This window comes from Paracoccidioides lutzii, assembly GCF_000150705.2.
Source record: "Paracoccidioides lutzii Pb01 unplaced genomic scaffold supercont2.14, whole genome shotgun sequence".
NCBI lineage: Eukaryota > Fungi > Ascomycota > Eurotiomycetes > Onygenales > Ajellomycetaceae > Paracoccidioides > Paracoccidioides lutzii.
The window spans coordinates 74,094-92,873 of NW_015440960.1; the positions used below are offsets into that span (position 1 = coordinate 74,094).

At 43.2% G+C, this 18,780-nt stretch overlaps 7 protein-coding genes and 1 non-coding gene across 8 annotated transcripts; 6 read left to right on the forward strand and 2 right to left on the reverse strand.

Moving 5' to 3' along the window:
* Positions 1 to 93: 93 nt before the first annotated feature.
* On the forward strand, positions 94 to 300 carry PAAG_12013 (hypothetical protein; the record flags this gene model as incomplete). Its single annotated transcript, XM_015847562.1, has 1 exon — positions 94 to 300. One exon carries the CDS (start codon positions 94 to 96, stop codon positions 298 to 300), a length of 207 nt encoding a protein of 68 aa, XP_015702787.1.
* Positions 301 to 642: 342 nt separating this feature from the next.
* PAAG_12014 (hypothetical protein) lies at positions 643 to 1,089 on the forward strand (the record flags this gene model as incomplete). The annotated part of the gene is made up of 2 exons (XM_015847563.1): positions 643 to 892; positions 959 to 1,089. The coding sequence occupies 2 exons, from the start codon at positions 643 to 645 to the stop codon at positions 1,087 to 1,089; spliced, it is 381 nt and encodes a 126-aa protein (XP_015702788.1).
* A 1,981-nt stretch (positions 1,090 to 3,070) lies between these two features.
* PAAG_05277 (hypothetical protein) lies at positions 3,071 to 5,752 on the forward strand (the record flags this gene model as incomplete). Its single annotated transcript, XM_002792502.2, has 4 exons — positions 3,071 to 4,069; positions 4,149 to 5,121; positions 5,184 to 5,635; positions 5,705 to 5,752. The coding sequence occupies 4 exons, from the start codon at positions 3,071 to 3,073 to the stop codon at positions 5,750 to 5,752; spliced, it is 2,472 nt and encodes an 823-aa protein (XP_002792548.2).
* A 2,331-nt stretch (positions 5,753 to 8,083) lies between these two features.
* Positions 8,084 to 8,350, reverse strand: PAAG_05278 (hypothetical protein; the record flags this gene model as incomplete). Its single annotated transcript, XM_015845524.1, has 1 exon — positions 8,084 to 8,350. The coding sequence occupies one exon, from the start codon at positions 8,348 to 8,350 to the stop codon at positions 8,084 to 8,086; it is 267 nt and encodes an 88-aa protein (XP_015699750.1).
* A 275-nt stretch (positions 8,351 to 8,625) lies between these two features.
* Positions 8,626 to 10,203, forward strand: PAAG_05279 (membrane transporter; the record flags this gene model as incomplete). The annotated part of the gene is made up of 1 exon (XM_002792504.2): positions 8,626 to 10,203. The coding sequence occupies one exon, from the start codon at positions 8,626 to 8,628 to the stop codon at positions 10,201 to 10,203; it is 1,578 nt and encodes a 525-aa protein (XP_002792550.2).
* A 1,706-nt stretch (positions 10,204 to 11,909) lies between these two features.
* Positions 11,910 to 12,690, forward strand: PAAG_05280 (hypothetical protein; the record flags this gene model as incomplete). The annotated part of the gene is made up of 2 exons (XM_015845525.1): positions 11,910 to 12,275; positions 12,511 to 12,690. The coding sequence occupies 2 exons, from the start codon at positions 11,910 to 11,912 to the stop codon at positions 12,688 to 12,690; spliced, it is 546 nt and encodes a 181-aa protein (XP_015699751.1).
* Positions 12,691 to 14,098: 1,408 nt separating this feature from the next.
* Positions 14,099 to 14,470, forward strand: PAAG_05281 (hypothetical protein; the record flags this gene model as incomplete). The annotated part of the gene is made up of 1 exon (XM_015845526.1): positions 14,099 to 14,470. The coding sequence occupies one exon, from the start codon at positions 14,099 to 14,101 to the stop codon at positions 14,468 to 14,470; it is 372 nt and encodes a 123-aa protein (XP_015699752.1).
* A 4,142-nt stretch (positions 14,471 to 18,612) lies between these two features.
* On the reverse strand, positions 18,613 to 18,694 carry PAAG_12015. The gene has a single exon. It is a non-coding gene; the product is annotated as a tRNA-Leu (tRNA).
* Positions 18,695 to 18,780: the final 86 nt, after the last annotated feature.

The window sequence follows — 18,780 nt, forward strand, 5'->3', positions numbered from 1 at the left end:
AGAAGGTGGTTTTGAGATTATATACTCCGAGATTGTAGTCACTCAGCTAATTTGCTTTCTACTTGTAAATGTTTTTAACTCCTCAATAATCAAATGGGAGGTTTATGGAGAGCGGTTGGCGGCGAGAGGAAAGAGGTGAAGGGGACAGGGATTGGTGGGGACGAGTGGACGAGTGCACGAGGGGTTGCCTTCGTCGATCGGAACCGGGAGAACAACACTTGGACATCGTATGGGAGCACATTCCTGGGAGACGGTGTCTTCAGAGATAATGCGGAGATAGGGAATACTGTGAATAAATAGAAACGGAGGCAGGTATGGTTATATATTCAAGTGATTATTCATTCTCACTCCAGGGAGAAGAGAATAGAGGAAAAGATTTATCATCAATCATGCCTAATGGTACCTAATCCTGCAGGCTGCAGGCAGTTGTGTATTTTCCATCTGTAGCATCTCCAAGCGGATCTCGTCCCTGGTTATTCACCAGATGGCTTTAGGGCAGCTGAGGATCTATATATATATATGTGTGGATATATATACAGTCAAATCAGGAAGATGATGTTGTCATCCATCAACACCCTACCGGGCAATGATCATTAATAATAATACGCCAGGCTGTTCCAATCTCGTGGGTGTGTTGTGGTGATGGATTTCCCCTGGTGGGTGGGTGGTAGCCCTGTAATAGTAAGTGTGGTCAGTCGGGGACGTTCACAAGAACAGCAAGCTGGGTTCGTTTTATCTCCTAAGGCACAAGGACAACGGACACTTAAGCAAGCTTGCATTTGTGGTGCGTGGGTTGCAGCAACAATGCAACCAACCCCCTTAACTGTTATTTCCCTTCCCGTTTCTGAGAAGGGAAAAGAGAGATCTGTAATGGTTGAGGACGGGGTGATGTGTACATAGATATAGATGGATTGTAGTGTGTAGATAAATAGCTAAGAGAATAAGAGGTAATTAATAGGTGGATGGAAATGCATCTTCGCAAAACCTTCACAATATGGCTTCAGAATGGTGGCCACAATTGCGGGGTTGAGCTTAGAAGTTAAAGTTAGTTATAAGTTACCCAGGGGATCCATGGATGTGGTTAGCTAATTTTGTTTCGGCATGTCTTGAACCAGAGGAACTGGAGTGCGATGCCCTGTGGGGAAGAATAATGGTTGAAATGTTGAACCTCACGAGGCTCTCAAAAATCCCTTCCAAACCCTGCCCTGTTCTGAGGGTTCAAGTAACCTTTTCACCACAATTATTAGTTACAGTATATTAACTAGTTAATTAGTTAGTTAACTAGTACCGAGGATGATGTAATTAAGAATACCATAACCAGTTAATGTTAACATTAACTAGTTAACTATGATACTAATAATAAAAAGACAGCAATATACTCCAGCTATCACATTCTCCTATTCTCTAATTAAGGTATCTCCACTATTCATGTGCTCTTTTCCAAGTTCCAAGTGTTCGGTTCTTCTTGAATCTTCAAGGGGCCCTTCGGACTGAAATGACAGACGCACTTGGACTGCTGGAGCAGCGTCACCCTTAATTAATTATGAGCCATGTACTGTACTGTATGTATCACCGGTGTATCAACCTCATAGTTAGTTAAACTAGGTAACTAAGACATGGGCCGGTGACCGTACCTGTGGCTTAAGTAAGCCATTTTGTGCGTGTGCAAGGTGCTGTGCAGGTGCAGGTTCGCGTTAAGTCTAATCTGGATACCAGTCTAAAGGTCCACGTAATATGCCATTCAGCGGTGGGATGTTTCATAAAAGAACATCGGAATATATATAACTTCACTGCAAATCTGGTATCTTGGTACCTTTGGTCGCCCGTCCGATGCTATCCCTTACCTTACCTTACCTTACCTTACCATACCCGTACTTATTTTTCCTTTCCTGGGCAGTTCCCTCCTTAGCCTCTCCGGTTTTGTGTTTTTCTCTCTTTTGTCCTTCACCCTCACTGCTTTCAACTTCAAGACTTCCATCCTTCAACCTCAACCTTCAACCTCAACCTCAATCTTAACTTCTTCCACTCTTCCACTCACTCTTCCACTCCTCCACTCTTTTCCTTCTTCCTCTTCTCCTCTTCAGCCTCACGACGTTGGCTCTTTGGTGTTCTGTCACCATATCCCCATCCTCCCTTTTAACATAACCTTGGAGGAATCGGACCACTGAAACACTCTTCTTCCCTTTCATTCCTTCTCCTTGTTTGTCGTTGATATCTTGCCTAGTTTTTTGATTCCACCATCCAACCACCTCAAATGGCTTGACCTATCCTGTTCTGTCCTATCCTCTTCTGTTCTCTTCTTCTTCCTTCTCCTTCTTCCTTCTTCTTCTTCTCCTTCTTTTTTCTTTTTCTTCTTCCTTTTCTTCTTCGCTTACCGAACGTCTTTGGTTCTATTCTCTCATTGCCTCTTTTTAATTAGCTCCTCCGCATCCTTATCTTCGTTCGAACTCCACCTCTTCAGTACCGCTTCCCTCCGTCGCTCTCTCTCCCATCCGTTTTCACTCATTTAAACGCTTCGACCTCAGCCTTATTCTAAATTGTCCGTCATTCTCCCGAATCATTCTGACCGTTTAATATACATTGCAATTCTGGTCTTGGTGCGTACCTCCTCAGGACCCGTCTACGGAAAAAACTTCCCCTTTTTTACCAGTCCACGACCTTAAGTGGCTTTAGGAAACGACCACAACCACAACATCAACTTTAACACTACTCCTGTACCAGATCGCACAACCCTCATCCTCATCCTTCCCCAGTCTATATTCGCTAATAGCTCACCCGAACATTCCCGTCAAAATTCTCATTTACTCTTCCCTGGTCATGTGATTGCTGACCTTTTCAATTGCTCCGTTGTAGATTTGTCCAACTTGGCCTCTCTCTTTCCTTGTGGTTTCTATTAAAGAAATCGTGTCTTGTCGCGTCGTGTCGTGCCGTGTGGTGTGGTGGTTGACATTTGGCTAGCATCGTGTTATTCTTTCCACAACCAGATACCCACTTGTCTTAGTAGAAAAGAAGAAAATCCCCCATTACAACGTTTCCTCTTCCGTGCAATAGAACGCTGTGAGTCTCAACCATGGCTGCACTGGTACAGACAATCCCCCAGCAGTCTAGTACCATCACCTTGCTGCAGCCTCGCCCATCCTCCTCCACAGCTGCCTTTCCTTCATCCTCACATTCCGGTCTTCAACAAATTCCACAAATGGCTCGAAACCATCAGGGGCCTACTAGGGCTTCACATAATAATACCTTGGGAAATGGCTCCGGTTATAGGGCTTCACAGGCTGTCCAGCCAGTTGCTCCTTACGCCTTCACTAGCACCCCCAGTCTGACCAACACAGGCAAGAATGCTTCCTCTCTCCTAAAGCCTGAATATAAAGCTGCGTCTACGCCCCAGACTCAAGCAAACCCAACTTTCCCAGGTGTAATCCCTTCACGAGTGCATTTCCCTGCTACTAGTTCGGTATCCAGTTCTTCCACCATTTCTTCCGTCACTTTGCACGGTTCGAAAGATGACTCTGCCATCCCCACGAGACAACGGACAGGGGAGCCTACGGCTCGCCCGCTATCTTCACTTGGATTTACTCTTCACTCAGTCTCTCCTTCGTCAACATCTGCGTCCGCCAAACCCTCCCCAGATCGCTACCGTCGAGGCCAACGACGTGTCGGGCAAACAAATCAAGTCCAGAATAGCCCAGGGAATGCTTCATCCTCTGTAACAAATGGACTGTCACATCCAAACCTTTCTCCTGGTACAAGTCAGAATACCACAGGCCCACATTATTTCAGAGGTGCCAGTGTGGATGATGCATTATTAATTGAAAAGCCTCAATCCACAGAACTAGCCAAGCGATATAGACGTAGAAGCTTGGGCAGCTTGGACACAAAAGGCTTGACGAACTTTGCTCCGCCGAAAACAACAGAACCTACAGCTAGGTTAAACCCGGAGGATTTATCCATGCCAGACAATCTGCGATGCCCACACTCAGCAAATGCTCCTTCAGCTAATGTTTACTCCCATGCGCACAAGGGTAGCACTGAAAGTGTTGCATCTACCAGATCATCTCCCCCAACTGTGGGTTACCATCCAACTATCCATCTCCCCCCCTTCCTTCCCAATCACATTCATTCAGCTAACATTTACTACTATCTAGGGAAAACGAACTTCATCCGCAGTTTCATCACCTACCACACTAAAACTAGATCACAAATTCGTTGATAATCCGAAACGTCTCACGAATCCTTCTCCTTTGTCTCAACCACTGAACATGGGCTCTGAAGCTTCGAAAACAGAGCCCACAACTAATTCCGCCTCCAAGCCATCTGCTCCAGCCGAGGAACAGCACTCATCACCTCCACAACTAAATCTCCAGAGTCCAGCTACAAAGCGCTTGACAGAATTATCAAAAAGGGGATTCCGCAAATCTGGAAAGTCTGGACTACGAAGGGTACTGTCGTTTGGCAGCGCTGCCGAACTTCGATCAGCGAGCGCAGCAACGCTAGAAGGCACCAATGCAACCACCACTACCACAACAACACAACAGTTAGCCCGACCTGGTCAAGAAGTTTCACGAAAGCAACAACTTGACGAGGAGCTAGGTGCAGAGCAAGCTGCAATTGCACAAAAACAAGAGGCCAATGGACTGGGTGAAAGCATATATTCCGGGCAGGGTCATATATTTTCAGAATCGATGGATAATTTGTCTATTTCTTCTACCGCGTCTTCTGCATCAATTATGTTACGAAAGATGGGCAAGGGCGTTAAAAGATCAACTCGATCACTTGTTGGGCTCTTCCGACCTAAATCAACACTTGGTAATTCTCGGGACCAAGCGTCTGTTGGAGCTATGACTCCTCAGATATCGATAGTAAATGTGGAAGCTGAACGGGAAAATACGACTTCGGCCAGCAATAATATCATGTCAGAGCAGGTTAATAAGGAGCCCACAGCGGCGATAATCCCGGCAGCCCTGGCTCAGGAACGCCCTTCTGTTGATACTGGTAGCACAGACACAGGAGGTGATCAGAGCAGTGTTGACAGCCTCAAAACTGCACGTAAGAGCATTCTGGGAGGGGAACGGGAGCGTGCTGAAGTCCTAGCAGCTGTAAGAAAGGGAATTTTAAAAAGTAGGCTCTTTATCTAATCATTCCTAAATCTAGAAGATGTCTATAAACTAATAAACTTCAAGGATCTGGCACTGGCTCCAACACATCATCCCCTGTTGTCCGACCAGTTGAACCCCGCGGTTCCACTGATATTCCCACCTCCAACATCCCACACTACAATGACTCCTCCCCCCACTCCAGCGCCCCTAGTACACCATGCGAAGACCGTCCTCCGCGCTCTGGACACCGACGAACCGACTCCATCACGATAGACGGCGAAGACTATTTCCTCCCCGCTGGCCGCTTCAGCACAACAGACTCTTCAAGCGCGCCCACTTCCCCACAGCCGGCCACTGCAACCACAGAGTCATCGGCAACGGTCCTCGTGAGGAATATCAGCTTCAGTCCTCGGATACAGTTCCATGACACGTGGCCAAGTGGGGAGTATGATCGACGTGGAGAGATTGCGACGTGTAATCGGCTCACGCCGCTCTTGGCACAGCAGATTAAGGAAGAGCTTAATACGTTTAAGATGGTTAGTTAGATTTTATACCTCTGGTTTTCTTTTCTCTCTGAAATATATGCTGACTCATTTGCTACTCAGGAGATGGAAGTGCACGAATCTTCTAAAGTGTATACACATTTCTTCTGATGAGAAGCTGAAACTGCATTACATTGCCGTTTACCCGGCGGTGGCGTTGTCCCACTTGAAATTGGCTTGAGAGATTATTTCAATGTTTTTAAAGAACTGTACTTGTGACCTACCTCTTCCTTTTTGTTCCTCGATGTTGAAACTTTTACACACGCCTGATTCTCCATTGGAGTGTTTCCCATTTGCCATACTCCACTCTCCCGGTCTCTCTCTCTTTTTTTTTAACACTTCTCTCATTGCTTTATGACGATCCAGGCGTCCCCTCATAAGTACTTGGAGTTTCTCCTTTTCCTTTCCCCATTCTCATCAAGTCAGTTCCAGCTGTTGCTTTCTACTCATCCCTTTTTACATCTTTATGATTTTCTGTCATCCTGGTTTCCCTCAAACTAGATCTTTGTCTAGTTGCATCCCCATCCATGTGTCTCTTACATTTCCTTTCGTAATGGCATTCGACTCTTTCCTGTCGTGTCTCCCGCGGTCGCGTTTCTTATCATGTACGCAGCGTCCACGTTCTCGAGTCATGGATTTTTATTTTCTTATCTCCGTCGAACATTTTGCCGCACTTGGTGGTCTAGTTTTCCGAATCTATTTTTCATTTTTACATTTTTCACCCCCTACTAATCTGCAATTCCTTTTTCTCATTTCCTTTTTCGCTGATTCTGTTTGGCAGAATTTTCTTCTCTTTTTTTGCTCTTTCCTTCACTACTTTGCAGTTCACAAGCATATGTGCTTTGATTATACTTGCGCCTGTGATCTTTTATTGTTATTTTCAATTTTGTGTTTGGGCTGTTTGGGCTGTTGGTCTGTTTTCTGCTCTTGAAATGGTTCTTTTCTATTTAGTTTCTTTCATTTTGTTTTTCTCCTTTGCCTTCTTTTTTCACCTCATCTCACGCTCCTTCAGTGCCGTGTTTTTAACTAGGAACAGAGCACACATTTCGATTTTGAATTTCAGTTCAAAAGAGGAATGAGAAAGAATGGGAAAGAATAAATAAATAATCCAAATAAGATAAATGAAACTGTTTAGTTTTGATTTTTGTCTGATTTTCTGTTGCTGGTTGCTGGCAGATGAATGATACCGAAATATATATGTATATATATATATATTTCATGTTGTATATTATTCAATTTCGATTGGATATGCTCCACATATCCACAGCTGCAATTGTTCTTCACTCAACAATTTTATGTATGTTTTATCCAGCATCCCCAGAAGCAACATGCCCCTTACCAGCAAAGAATATCCTCTCTCCACTTCATATTTTCCATCTGGGCGCCGTTTTACAGTCTTAAATCACGACAGAATCCACCATATACGCCGTCGTACTTTTGGGTGTAACTACATACGTATTGTCCATACGCATGTCCAATACGCCATGAAGACCAAACTATCTCCTGGCGCTAAGGCACAATGTGGTGGCACGTTGCATGGTGCCTTTCCACCCCTCCCCCAGCATGGCCGCGTTTCAGGAGGGCGGGGCCTGTGGCTTGGGAGAGAATTAAGCTGCGCAACTGGGTCATTTTAACTATAGTTAGTTAGTTTTCGATTAGAGCTTATGAAACTATTCCGGTATTTTAAAGCACTTTTCAAGCATGTGAGTGGCTTGTGGCCATCAAGGTGTATGATGTCACTCTCCCCAAGCTTGTTTTCTATAGCTGTCATATATTGTACAGACTTCTTCAACCCTATAAACGAACGTAACAAAGAATTCCTGAGGCAAAGGCTGGAACTCGTGGAGTGGAGGGAGGATTCATGAAATATCTTTTATCGTTTTTCGTTTTTTCATATGCGCGGGATGAAACTGGATGAAACTGGTGGGGCTATTCATATATAATGGGGGAGCGGAGAGGAGGAGAGGGACAAGCTGAGAGCAGAGTTTCACGTTCAAAAATAGAACAGAAGAGAGCTCACTTTATTTATTTAATAATTTTTTTTTTCTTTTTTTCTTTTCCCCCGCCTAGAAATCTAATATTCGCTCCATGTTCAATGGGGGGATGAAAAGGAAAAAAGCAGGATTCGGCCTCTCTTCAACTCCACTTTTAGGAATCCCCTGTTGCTTTTACAGCAAGATCGGACAGGGGCTCTCAAGGTACTCTTGGTAATTCTCTCTCTCTCTCTCTCTCTCTCTCTCTCTCTCTCTCTCTCTCTCTCTCTCTCTCTATCTATCTATCTATCTATCTATCTATCTATCTATCTATCTCTATCTCCTCTTCGTAGCTCTGTGCGTATATGCAGCTGTGTAGCATTTCTCGATCTGTAGCCGCGGAAGAGGGGAAAGGATGTTGAGACAGCAGAGATCCGTCGAACAGAAGCCAATCCATGGCTTGGTGTGGCTAAGCATCCTCGAGGTTGGCGTCACAGCCTCCCTCCATCCACATCAGGTGACCGACGGCTTTTGCTCGGGGGGGGCGGACACGGACGAACCGGCGACACCCAGCCCGGGCGGGAGGTCTTGAGATCAGGGCTTTGAAAGACACGCGGCTGCCCTTTCCCCCCCACCCCCGCCGCCAGCCCAGCTTCCCCTCCTGATTGGCAGGCTCGTTAATGTTTCCCCGGACACCGAAGATCTGCCCTGCAGCAGCGGCCACCCATCGCGCCATTTCCTTTAACAGTAGTCGTTGATGTTTACAGGTTCAATCTTATGTTGCCGCTGAGATCCGGGAACTTCTGCGACGAGCTTAATTTATATATCTATCTTATCTGTCCATCTCTATATACTGTAATCTATGCTTCAAGACCCTGGATAATCCCCATCGCCCCATTGCTGCAAAACTTCCCTGTGACCCGTGGACCCTTTTCTTCTTTCCTGTCGTGACTGGAGCGAAACGGTTGTTCAGCTTTGACGGTCTCGCAGCTCCTTGACTTCATACCAGCCATGGAAATCGGGACGGAATCAAGCCCAGGGCATATGGTTGCCGACAGAGACGATAAACATGTTGTGGAATCGCAGGCCGTTCCAATATTGGAAAACGCCCCCGAAGGAGCCCTCCCCTCCGGAACCGTCGATCCCGTTTACGAAGCAAAGGCCCAACTTCTGAACCAAGCGATTCTTGACATCGGAATGGGGTGGTATCAGTGGCAACTGTTTGTAGTTATCGGTTTCGGTTGGGCCAGTGATAATCTTTGGCCAATCGTCACGTCCTTGATTTACACACCCGTGAAAAACGAGTTCTCCCCAGACCGGCCGCCTTATCTACCCCTTGCGCAAAGCCTGGGGCTCCTTGTTGGAGCTGTTTTCTGGGGGTTTAGCTGTGACATATATGGTCGACGCTGGGCGTTCAATCTTACCATCGGCATAACGGCAGTTTTTGGACTGGTGGCTGCTGCGTCTCCGAATTTCGCAGCTGTCGCAGTGTTCGCAGCGCTCTGGTCGCTTGGAGTAGGCGGGAACTTGCCTGTCGATTCTGCCATTTTTCTGGAGTTCTTGCCTGCCACTCACCAGTATCTTCTCACGGTTTTGTCTATCGGTTGGGCACTTGCTCAAGTCGTGGCAAATCTCATTGCTTGGCCCTTCCTTGGAAATCTAACCTGCGAGCAAAATGCGAAAGAATGCTCACGTTCTGAAAATATGGGATGGAGATATTTCTTGATATCGGTGGGGTCGCTCTCAATGATCATGTTTTTCCTCCGTTTTGCCTGTTTCACTATCTTCGAATCACCAAAGTATCTCATGGGGAGAGGAAGGGATCAAGAGGCCGTCCACGTAGTTCATCAGGTGGCCCAGCGGAATGGGAAAACATCGTCTCTTACTCTCGAAAACCTGGAAGCTCTCGGGCACGGCACCACTCAGGGGACAGGTGCTGGAACTGCGTTGGGAAGAAACTTGGAGAAGTTTGACGCAGGTCACGTCAAATCGCTTTTCGCGACTCCCAAATTGGCCTGGTCAACCTCTCTGATGATACTCATCTGGGCGTTTATAGGACTTGGATTTCCCCTTTACAACACCTTCTTACCATATATCCAATCCAGCCGCGGCGCCAATTTTGGGGATGGTTCCACTTACATAACATACCGGAACTCTCTAATAATTGCTGTCCTTGGAGTCCCTGGTTGTGTCGTCGGCGCGGTGCTGGTTGAAGCACCACGGTTTGGGAGGAAAGGGGCATTATCCCTCTCGGCCACGCTCACGGGTGTATTTCTAGTTGCCTCAACCACCGCATTGTCTTCCAACACCCTCCTTGGCTGGAATTGCGCGTACAGTTTCATGAGCAACATCATGTATGCTGTTCTTTACTCCTACACCCCGGAGATATTTCCAACGAAGGATCGCGGCACTGGCAACGCCCTTACAGCCGCCGCCAATAGAATATTCGGGGTCATGGCGCCCATCATTGGCATGTTTGCTGATTTGGAAACGGCGGTGCCGGTTTACATCAGTGGCGCACTGTTCATTGCTGCCGGGGTTTTAGTTATGTTGCTACCGTTTGAATCAAGGGGGAAAGCTAGTTTGTAATACAACGTCACCGATCCGTTAGCTAGGTAGTTTATCCATGGGTGATATATATATTTTTTTCTCCAACCTTTTTTATCTAACTCGGATTTGGTGCGAGACTAACGGCGAGAAACTGGTAGAGATCCGTGTTTCGTGTTTCTCAATAGGCTGTCACAACAAATTTTCTCAACTTTAACAGCAGTTACCGAGCCGATCACTTCATTTAAGCTCATTTAGACGAGAGATCAATGCTCGGGCTTGGAGAGATCTATGATCGAGACAGCGTCTAAGCACACGCGCTGCCTATCTTTATGAGGGGACTTTGTGGTATACGAACATCCCATGGTAAGCCACTAAGCCCTGAAACAGGGGACAGATCCAATTATGTATGCACATGTATGTTCGGTTGTTCGTGTATATCTGATATTTTTGATTTTCAAGATATTTTGTGCATCGCAACACGTTGTTCCGGTGGCATTGCACACAGCAAGTTGCTCGGCATCAACTGCCTCCGCAACGTGAAGCACCGTTGTCTGAGGTGGGGCCCTAGGGGCAAAAACGACAGCCTTTTATGGATCAGCCATTATTAATAATTCGTTAACTAACTTAACTATGTTAACTAACTAACTAGTTAGGGAGGATTAGTTAGTTATTCGAGCTTTTCCTGGGAATAACTAACTAGTTATGGTGCCGCCGATGTTAATAATAATTACCCCACAATGACTGTGGATTCTGGAGGGATTTGCTTATCCTCCAGCCACAGCAGTTTTGCTCCTGCGGTTCCCCCAACTAGTTAACTAGTGATAGAAGGGCGCTGACAAGAAAATATGTCTCCTGTTAACTTTTGCAGTTCATCAACAGAACCTCGACTGCGCATGGATATATATATCACTGTGCACTTGTATGCAGAGTTTGGGAAACCCAACGTCATAACCTGATATTCTCTGCGCCGACGGAGAATATGTGGAGAAGATGCGGGAGAAGATACACCCCGGTTTGGTCAATTGAGCCCCTCCAGTGGTACAAGGTTGCCCGTTGGATCTAGTTGCGCAGATCGTTTCGACCTGAGGACCCCATATCGAACAATCCAGTATGATTGGTGCAGACAGGACGAGCCAAAGTTGGCATGTCGGCGCCTGGCTGAAAAGTTCTATAAAGGAACTTTGGAACCGCTTAAAGGGATAGGGTAAACAATCCTCAAAAGTGGAGGTTCTTGATGACGGCCACCCTCTTAAGAAGAGCGAAATATGCAGATTAAGCGGCGTCCCAGTAGGGATCAAAAGTTGTTGGTTCAGGTTTTTCCGTCAACTTTTCTCTCATCATTCCTCTCCTACATCAAATGCCCTTTGTCGAGGTCATTTTACTGCTGAGAATTCCCACCCGAGAAGGAAGCTGTTGTGCGCATCATATCTTCCTTTATTGTGGCTCTTCATCCGCCAAAGCCATGCACAGCATTGCGGTGCCTCTGCTCCAACAGTCGAACTTCCCATTGGCAATGCTACAATAGGGGGTGATTCAGACTTAGTACGATGGGGACTGGGTATTGGCGTTGGCACTCCTACACAGCAACTAGTTGTTGCGATAAACCCGTACGTCTCCCATCTTCGGGATTCAGCTCTGCAGTGTGTTTTCATTTGGCTCGAGCTTAGCTAAAAATTTTATCCCCTTGACATAAATGATTGGAATAATTCATTTCTCTGGGAACGAAACTATTACATTAAACCCAGATGCAAACAGTGCAATCAGTTCCCATATATTCACCAAAGACCTGCCAACCGCCCCAGGGTAGTATTGGGGTTAGTCGTTCGTCGCCTTTTCTCGATGCGCTCAAAGCCCAGAAAAGGATTTCCTCAAGGACGTGGTCACTATTCTGGGGCTGGCAAGGTATGAAAGCATCTCAGCAAATGAAAGGGAAGCTTGTCCCGGGTGGCTCTGACAGAGCGAAGATCAAAGGCGACAACTTTACCAGGGAGTTTGTCAATCCCAAGAAGTGTTCTAGTGGATTGATGGTCTACGTAAAGCGAATTCACATCATAACGTGGTTTTGTGACGAAAGGAACGTCTTTGACTCGTCAGGGACACCCTCAATGCATGTATTCAGCCGGATTTCCCGTCGATTTCTCTGCCTGATCCCGTCTTCAACAAGTTTAAGGGTAGCTTTCCTGGAAAGTAACTAGGCCCAGCGGATGGGATATACGATGGCTCCTTGGTGCGTAATGATATCGATCGGTAAGTTGTTTTCCGCCATCCCATTTTTATGGAAATACTTCTCCGGTAGTTAATGACTGCAATCCCACGAAAAACCATGTACTAATTCAGGTTTTCCAGCTTCCTAGAAAATCCGACATTCACGCTAGGCACGGCCTGATCATTACCGTCCCGAACCATCAATTGGTCCTGCCAAACGTCGCCATAATCGCCATACCTAAGGATGGAAACAGACAATCACCAACGACTCACGGATCACCCCAATTCTCAATGCCAGCCCGGAAGGCGCCCCATACTTAGAGCAAGCTTTTCTATCCTCCACGTGTCAACATGTCAACAACGATCTCAGGAAATTCTCCATTTGGGAAGCGAACCCAACTGAAAAGACAAACATAGTTGGTGTTGCCGAGGGCCCTTGCGATGCTGGTCCTGCAACGGACTCCCAGTCCCAAACTTCTGACAAGAACTTAAGCGGCGGCGCAATCGCCGGCATTGTTGTTGGGGCGGTCGTTGGAATTGCATTCATCTGACTGGCTCTATGGTTTCCTTAGCTGGCGGCGAAACCAGAGCCAAGCTCCGCAGGTGCCAAAATCCCACGGTCGGGATTTCATGGGTTCCTAACCAAAAGAAAACGCCCCTGACCTGGATGATACTGGGTTTTCGCACCCGCCCCTGGAGCCCAAGGATTTGTCAGATGCACATGGGGTATGGCGTGAAGAATTCGCCGCCTGCACGGCGGAGTTCCTCTCACAGTCGGCTTCAGTTGAGTTGCCAGCTGACAATACTTACAACAGTAACGTCGTATGATTCTTCTTGTATTCATTTCTAAACAATCGACTCTCTGTGCATCATTTCTATCATTTTGTGCGCCCCCCTAGTTTTCCCGCGACACCCTACAAAGATCTCATTCTTTTGTATGTTTTAGATTTTACCTCCATGTACACCACCTCTTTTTTTTATCTACATAACACGTCCGAAGAATTAGGCCCATAACAATATTTGGGTAGATAGAAAGTCGCTCTCCAATGGGCTGTGAGAACAATACATACATGTATCTCGTCATCATACCCATGACATTGTGTAATACAGCACCCGTTGTCGCGCATTAAGTGAAGAGTGGGGCTGGATACTTAACAGAAGTATTTTGCCGGGTTCTTCAGTAGAAATTATCACAGTTATGCTCCGTAGTATCCTCAAACGCGGCTGCGCTAGGATAATCAATTAATATGTCGAGTGCTTGATGATCAAACTAAACTTGCCATATGAACGTAACTAGTTAACTAGTTACTATTTAGCCCTTAAAAGTAATTTTTTTTCCCCTTCAATCCCCATCCAACCTGATCGTGGTTAAGCAACACGGGACTAACCAAACATTCATATAAATTTCACAAATTACAAAATCGCCGGTTTGCGCCCCGTTGTATTTGTGAGTGTCTCTTTTCTAGGGGTTCAACATTTGCACAAATATTATGGCACCTGCGGCACCCACATGTATTTAACCCTTGAAACATGTGTTTTGTGCTCTTCTCCACACAGCAGCGGAGTCCACTCTGCGACCTGTGAAAATTCTGCATGCCAATCTCTGATAGCGAATGTAATTGCTTGCCCGTGATATCCTGTTGCATGTGACATTATAAGCCGTCCACTCGCAGCAAAAACAAAGTATCATGCTTGATCGTCGTTTTGCTTCGTTTTCATCCTCGTCTGCATGTTCTATCTCCACAATACAATTGAGCCGGCGAACTTTCATGAATCTGCCACCGGTGAATGCGAAGGGGAGGCAGTTGCAAAGATAAACATGAAGAAGGAACTTGCAGGTAGAATAAGACGCCTGGTTATATTCATAAGCCAATTTCTAGACATAAATTCTCTGAAACACCCTGTAGCATCAAAGTATATCTATAAGCTGCGTACAATTAAATATCCAAGAGGAACAGATGCGGCAGCCGTGTTCGCCATCGAGGGCCGATACACAATCCTCGAAAATGTCACTGCATCATTTCGGAGATTGGAATATTTAGCGGTTAGTACGCCAAAGCGTGTCAAGAAAAGTCAGCTTTCGACTGAACATTTCATTTGAAAACTCGCTTCTGTCCGTCCGTCTACCCCCTGTTTATGATCGTGTTCACAATGGAAGCGAAAGACTTCAAAATGAGCAGAAAAATAGGTTTTCATATAATAACGAGCATTCCCTGCACAGCATGGTCGGGAGGATACTTGCATCATCGCTGTCGTAGACTTGGAATATCTGCACTGGGACGCCAGATGTGCTGTTTTCACATTCAGTGGCTAATTGGTCGAGCAGCCGTTGAGAGCTTTAGTCCATTCACGTGAAATATACATATATATATACACAAATAAATAAAAATAAAAAACTGACGTGGCCCAGGGAAACACCTGATAATTCCTTAACTGCATTTCTTTTTCCTTTCGTCCATCTTTTCTCATACATAATCCCGCCACACGCGGACCATGGCCATCTTAGCACACGCTGCGGGACTCCACAACGAATAACGCAGAGCCAGACAATAGCTTCAGAATTGCGAGTGTCCGCGTTTATAACAGCAGCTTCCACTTGGTCCTCAAATTTTCCCCATCAACTCACAGAAAGTCTTGACTATTATGGGGAAAGCTTTCGGACCCATCACAACTAGGTTGATTCAAGGGCAGAAAACGCACAACGAAAGGGGTGCGGTGAATGCCAGAAGGGAGAGAAATTGAGATATAATACAGCCGTGGTGCTGCAAGCAGCCGAAAATCCAGTGCCCTTCTTATGTCTGTACAGTATTTGTTTATCATAGACCAGCAAAAGAATTGAAGTAGATGCCAGGGTGAGCATTGACGGGTTCACGAACTAAACAAGTAAGGCATGGAGGCATGACAGGCTGCCAGGAGAGATGGTTGTCCCTTCTCAGAGTCCAAGGGCGAAAAAGCATCCTGGCACACCATGAATTGCATATACATAATTGATTGCCAGGGTTGATGCAGTATTTCAAAGGACTGACCAACGACAAAACAAATTGTCAACTAAGATGGTTTGTCGGCCTATGTTATTTCAAACGACGAAAAAAGCACCCCCAAAACACCAAGCGGGGGAAAGGGCCCGCACAACTTGAGCGGTCCCAGGACTTTGATAGCGTAAAGATGATAGATCCCTTGTCTATATCCATGATCTATCCGTGAGGTTGCATTCCATGGAAAGGTCATCCGTCCAGAGATGCGGGTGCATCGGGCGCAGTTCGGTCGACATTATGCAATGCGGGGTGACCGGGTTCCACAGAACATGAACACTTCCTTGCTGAGTCTCGCGCACCCAGTTGCACGTCAAGGAAAAGGATGATGTTATATTTCTATCTCTAACAGACGTTATCAACGTCTGGTTGGTGGTGGGGCAAGAGAGTTACCATTCTTGAAAATAGAATAGTTAAATCTTCTGTACGGAAAACCCTTCCACGAGTATAACGTCGGATTTAAAAACATTTATAATTATATTTTTTATGTAACTATATAAATAAATTTATTTTTAAATTTTATTTTTAAATTTTTTAATATATAATTAATCTTAAAAACATTATAAAAAATTATTTATAATTAAAGTATATAAATAAATTCAATAAATTTTTATTTATAATATTTAATAATTTTAATATATAACTTTTTATATTATATAAATCAATATTATAAAAATCATTATTATATATAAAAACTCCAAGTTTTAAAAATAATGAAAAAGACTTAGTGAAAATTTTAAAACTAGAGAATAAACTTATTGTTATTTAAGTCTACATAACTACTCAATAAAAAATTTACTAAATAGAGTTTATATCACGTGAATAAACGTCCAAGGTCGCAAGCGAAATCCATTAATTAGTGTTGATATTGATATCAACATAGGCTCTAACTGTGCCCACGCACACTTACCATTAGTGAGTGCGCCCCACTGTAAAGAAAATATCACTGTAACAAAAATCTCTTTCTTGTATATTCATCACCAATCTTCAAAAATTAATAATCACCACCATCATGCCTAATAATATTTAAATATTTAGAAGATCAGATTCAGATATCATTAAACATCATAAAATTAAATTCAAATTTAAAAATTACAGATAGAGTGTGAGAATTTAAAATTCTATATGAAATTCTGTATAAACACATTAAGGGAAAGAGATAAAAAAATATAAGAACTCCAATCAATTGAACATTGAGTGACAGTCAGAAGAAAGCAATCAAAAAGTGAATTCATCAACTGAATAAAGACTTTTGTTCTTCTACAGTTGAATATATCAAAGCTGCTGCAAATCAAATGCTAAGTTATTATCATATTAATTCTGGCATTTCTCTTTCTCCCATGAGCAAGATATGAGTATATTAATTCATCAAATGTCTATTAGATTATAAAAAGACTAAGTAGAAATCTATGAATTCAAAATAAATATTAAATAAAAATATAAATTTTGTTATCAACTGATTCAACTATTATGAATCTATTTTCAATCAGTATAAGTTTCACATCAGCAATATTTATAATTTCAATGAGATTGAATTTCAAGAAGAAGAAAAGTATAAATAATAAATTATAATTATCTATCAAGATATCAATTTCGTTATATAATCATTATATTTTCATGAGTTAATAATAGTAATAGAATATATTAGTGCAAATAATATAGTATTGAAGTCATTAATTATAATAAAATTAAAGATTTATCTAAAAGATTAATATATATACTTCAATCTGTCTGATGATTATATCAATATCATATCTGACACTGGTTTTACTAATAATAAAATTGAAATTAAATGAATAAAATATTTTAATACTATTATTCATTGATTATTACTGCTTGACAATCATATATCTCATCGTACTGAAGAATTTCTTCAATATTATAACTTTTATAACATTATTGTATTTGAATTCTCATCTCATATAAATTATTTATTGTAATTTATTGATAATGTACTTTATCAACAATATAAACATTATCATATAAAAGTAATTAATGAAGCTACTCAATATGAATATGAACAATATAATAGAAGATAATTCTTTACTAATCTAGAAAGTGTTTATCATCAAATCTTGAAATCTGTTATCATCAGAGCTAGATTTACTAAATGTGGAATTTATTTAATTAATAAAAAGTAATCTTTCAATGTTTGAGATAATATAATATAAATAATAGCCTGAAACTGTTTATTTATTATGATAATGATAATGATGATAATGATGATAATGATGAATGCTTTAATTTTACTTCATTTTCTGAGATATAATTTTTTACTATATCTTCTCAGTTGATATTCTCAAATATAGTTATAAAATTACATTGTTAAATTGAGGCAGTAGATAAAATTATACAAGAAATAAAAAATACTTTAACATCTGATCTAACTCAGCAATTAAATAAAATCTTCAAAAGAAGTCCGATATAAACAGAATTAAATGTGTACTGAGAGAATTAGTTATCTGCTCATTATTTGATAAATAGATACTGAATTGTCAAAAACAGCTGTAGACAGGTGCAAGTAGAGAGGGTCCTCATTATCAAGGATGCCAATCACAAGATCAAGCATCATGAGGAAGAGGAATCAATAAAAGAGAGGAATAGAGCTTTATAGTCAGTTGAAATCAAAGTCCTCAAATCAAATACCAACCAATCACAATATAATATTATTAATGAATCTCAATCTATCAGAGATTTTATACGCTCTAGTGAGTATATAGATAATCTTTATATTATAGATAGGCATGGTGTTGACCATTAATTAAATTTTGAAGATTGGTGATCCTAGAAGATTTTCATTACAGTGATATTTTCTTTACAGTAGGGCGCACTCACTAACGGTAAGTGCGCGTGGCACGGTTAACCCGGTCCAACTTAATACCCAGTTTCGAAACCGAGACGCATTGCGATGAGAAGACCGTGAGAATAAGTAGGCCACTGCGTAGATGAAGGAGATATAGAGGAATTCATCCTGTTTTGTTTCCTTTCAGAGAAGCAAGAATTTTTGCTTGAACCCTCCTGCAGGCGAGTTTTGTCTAAATTTCCCGATTTGGAGACCATGGGTTCGAAGGTCAACTTCCCTGACTACTACGGAAATTCAACTCTCTCTCAAGAAATCAGACCTAGGGCCGAAGACTGTTTTTAGACGATAACGGGGAGAAACAAGTCCAAAAAAAAATATGACAGCGGTAAAATGACAGAGAAAGAATGTTGATGAGAGTGGGATTCGAACCCACGCCCCTTTCGAGACCAGAACCTTAATCTGGCGCCTTGGACCGCTCGGCCATCTCACCCATCGCTTGTATGGAAAGGGTCCTAACCGACTTATTATATTTCTTGATTAGGTAGTGGGCCATGTTTTTAGCAAATTTGCTTGAGA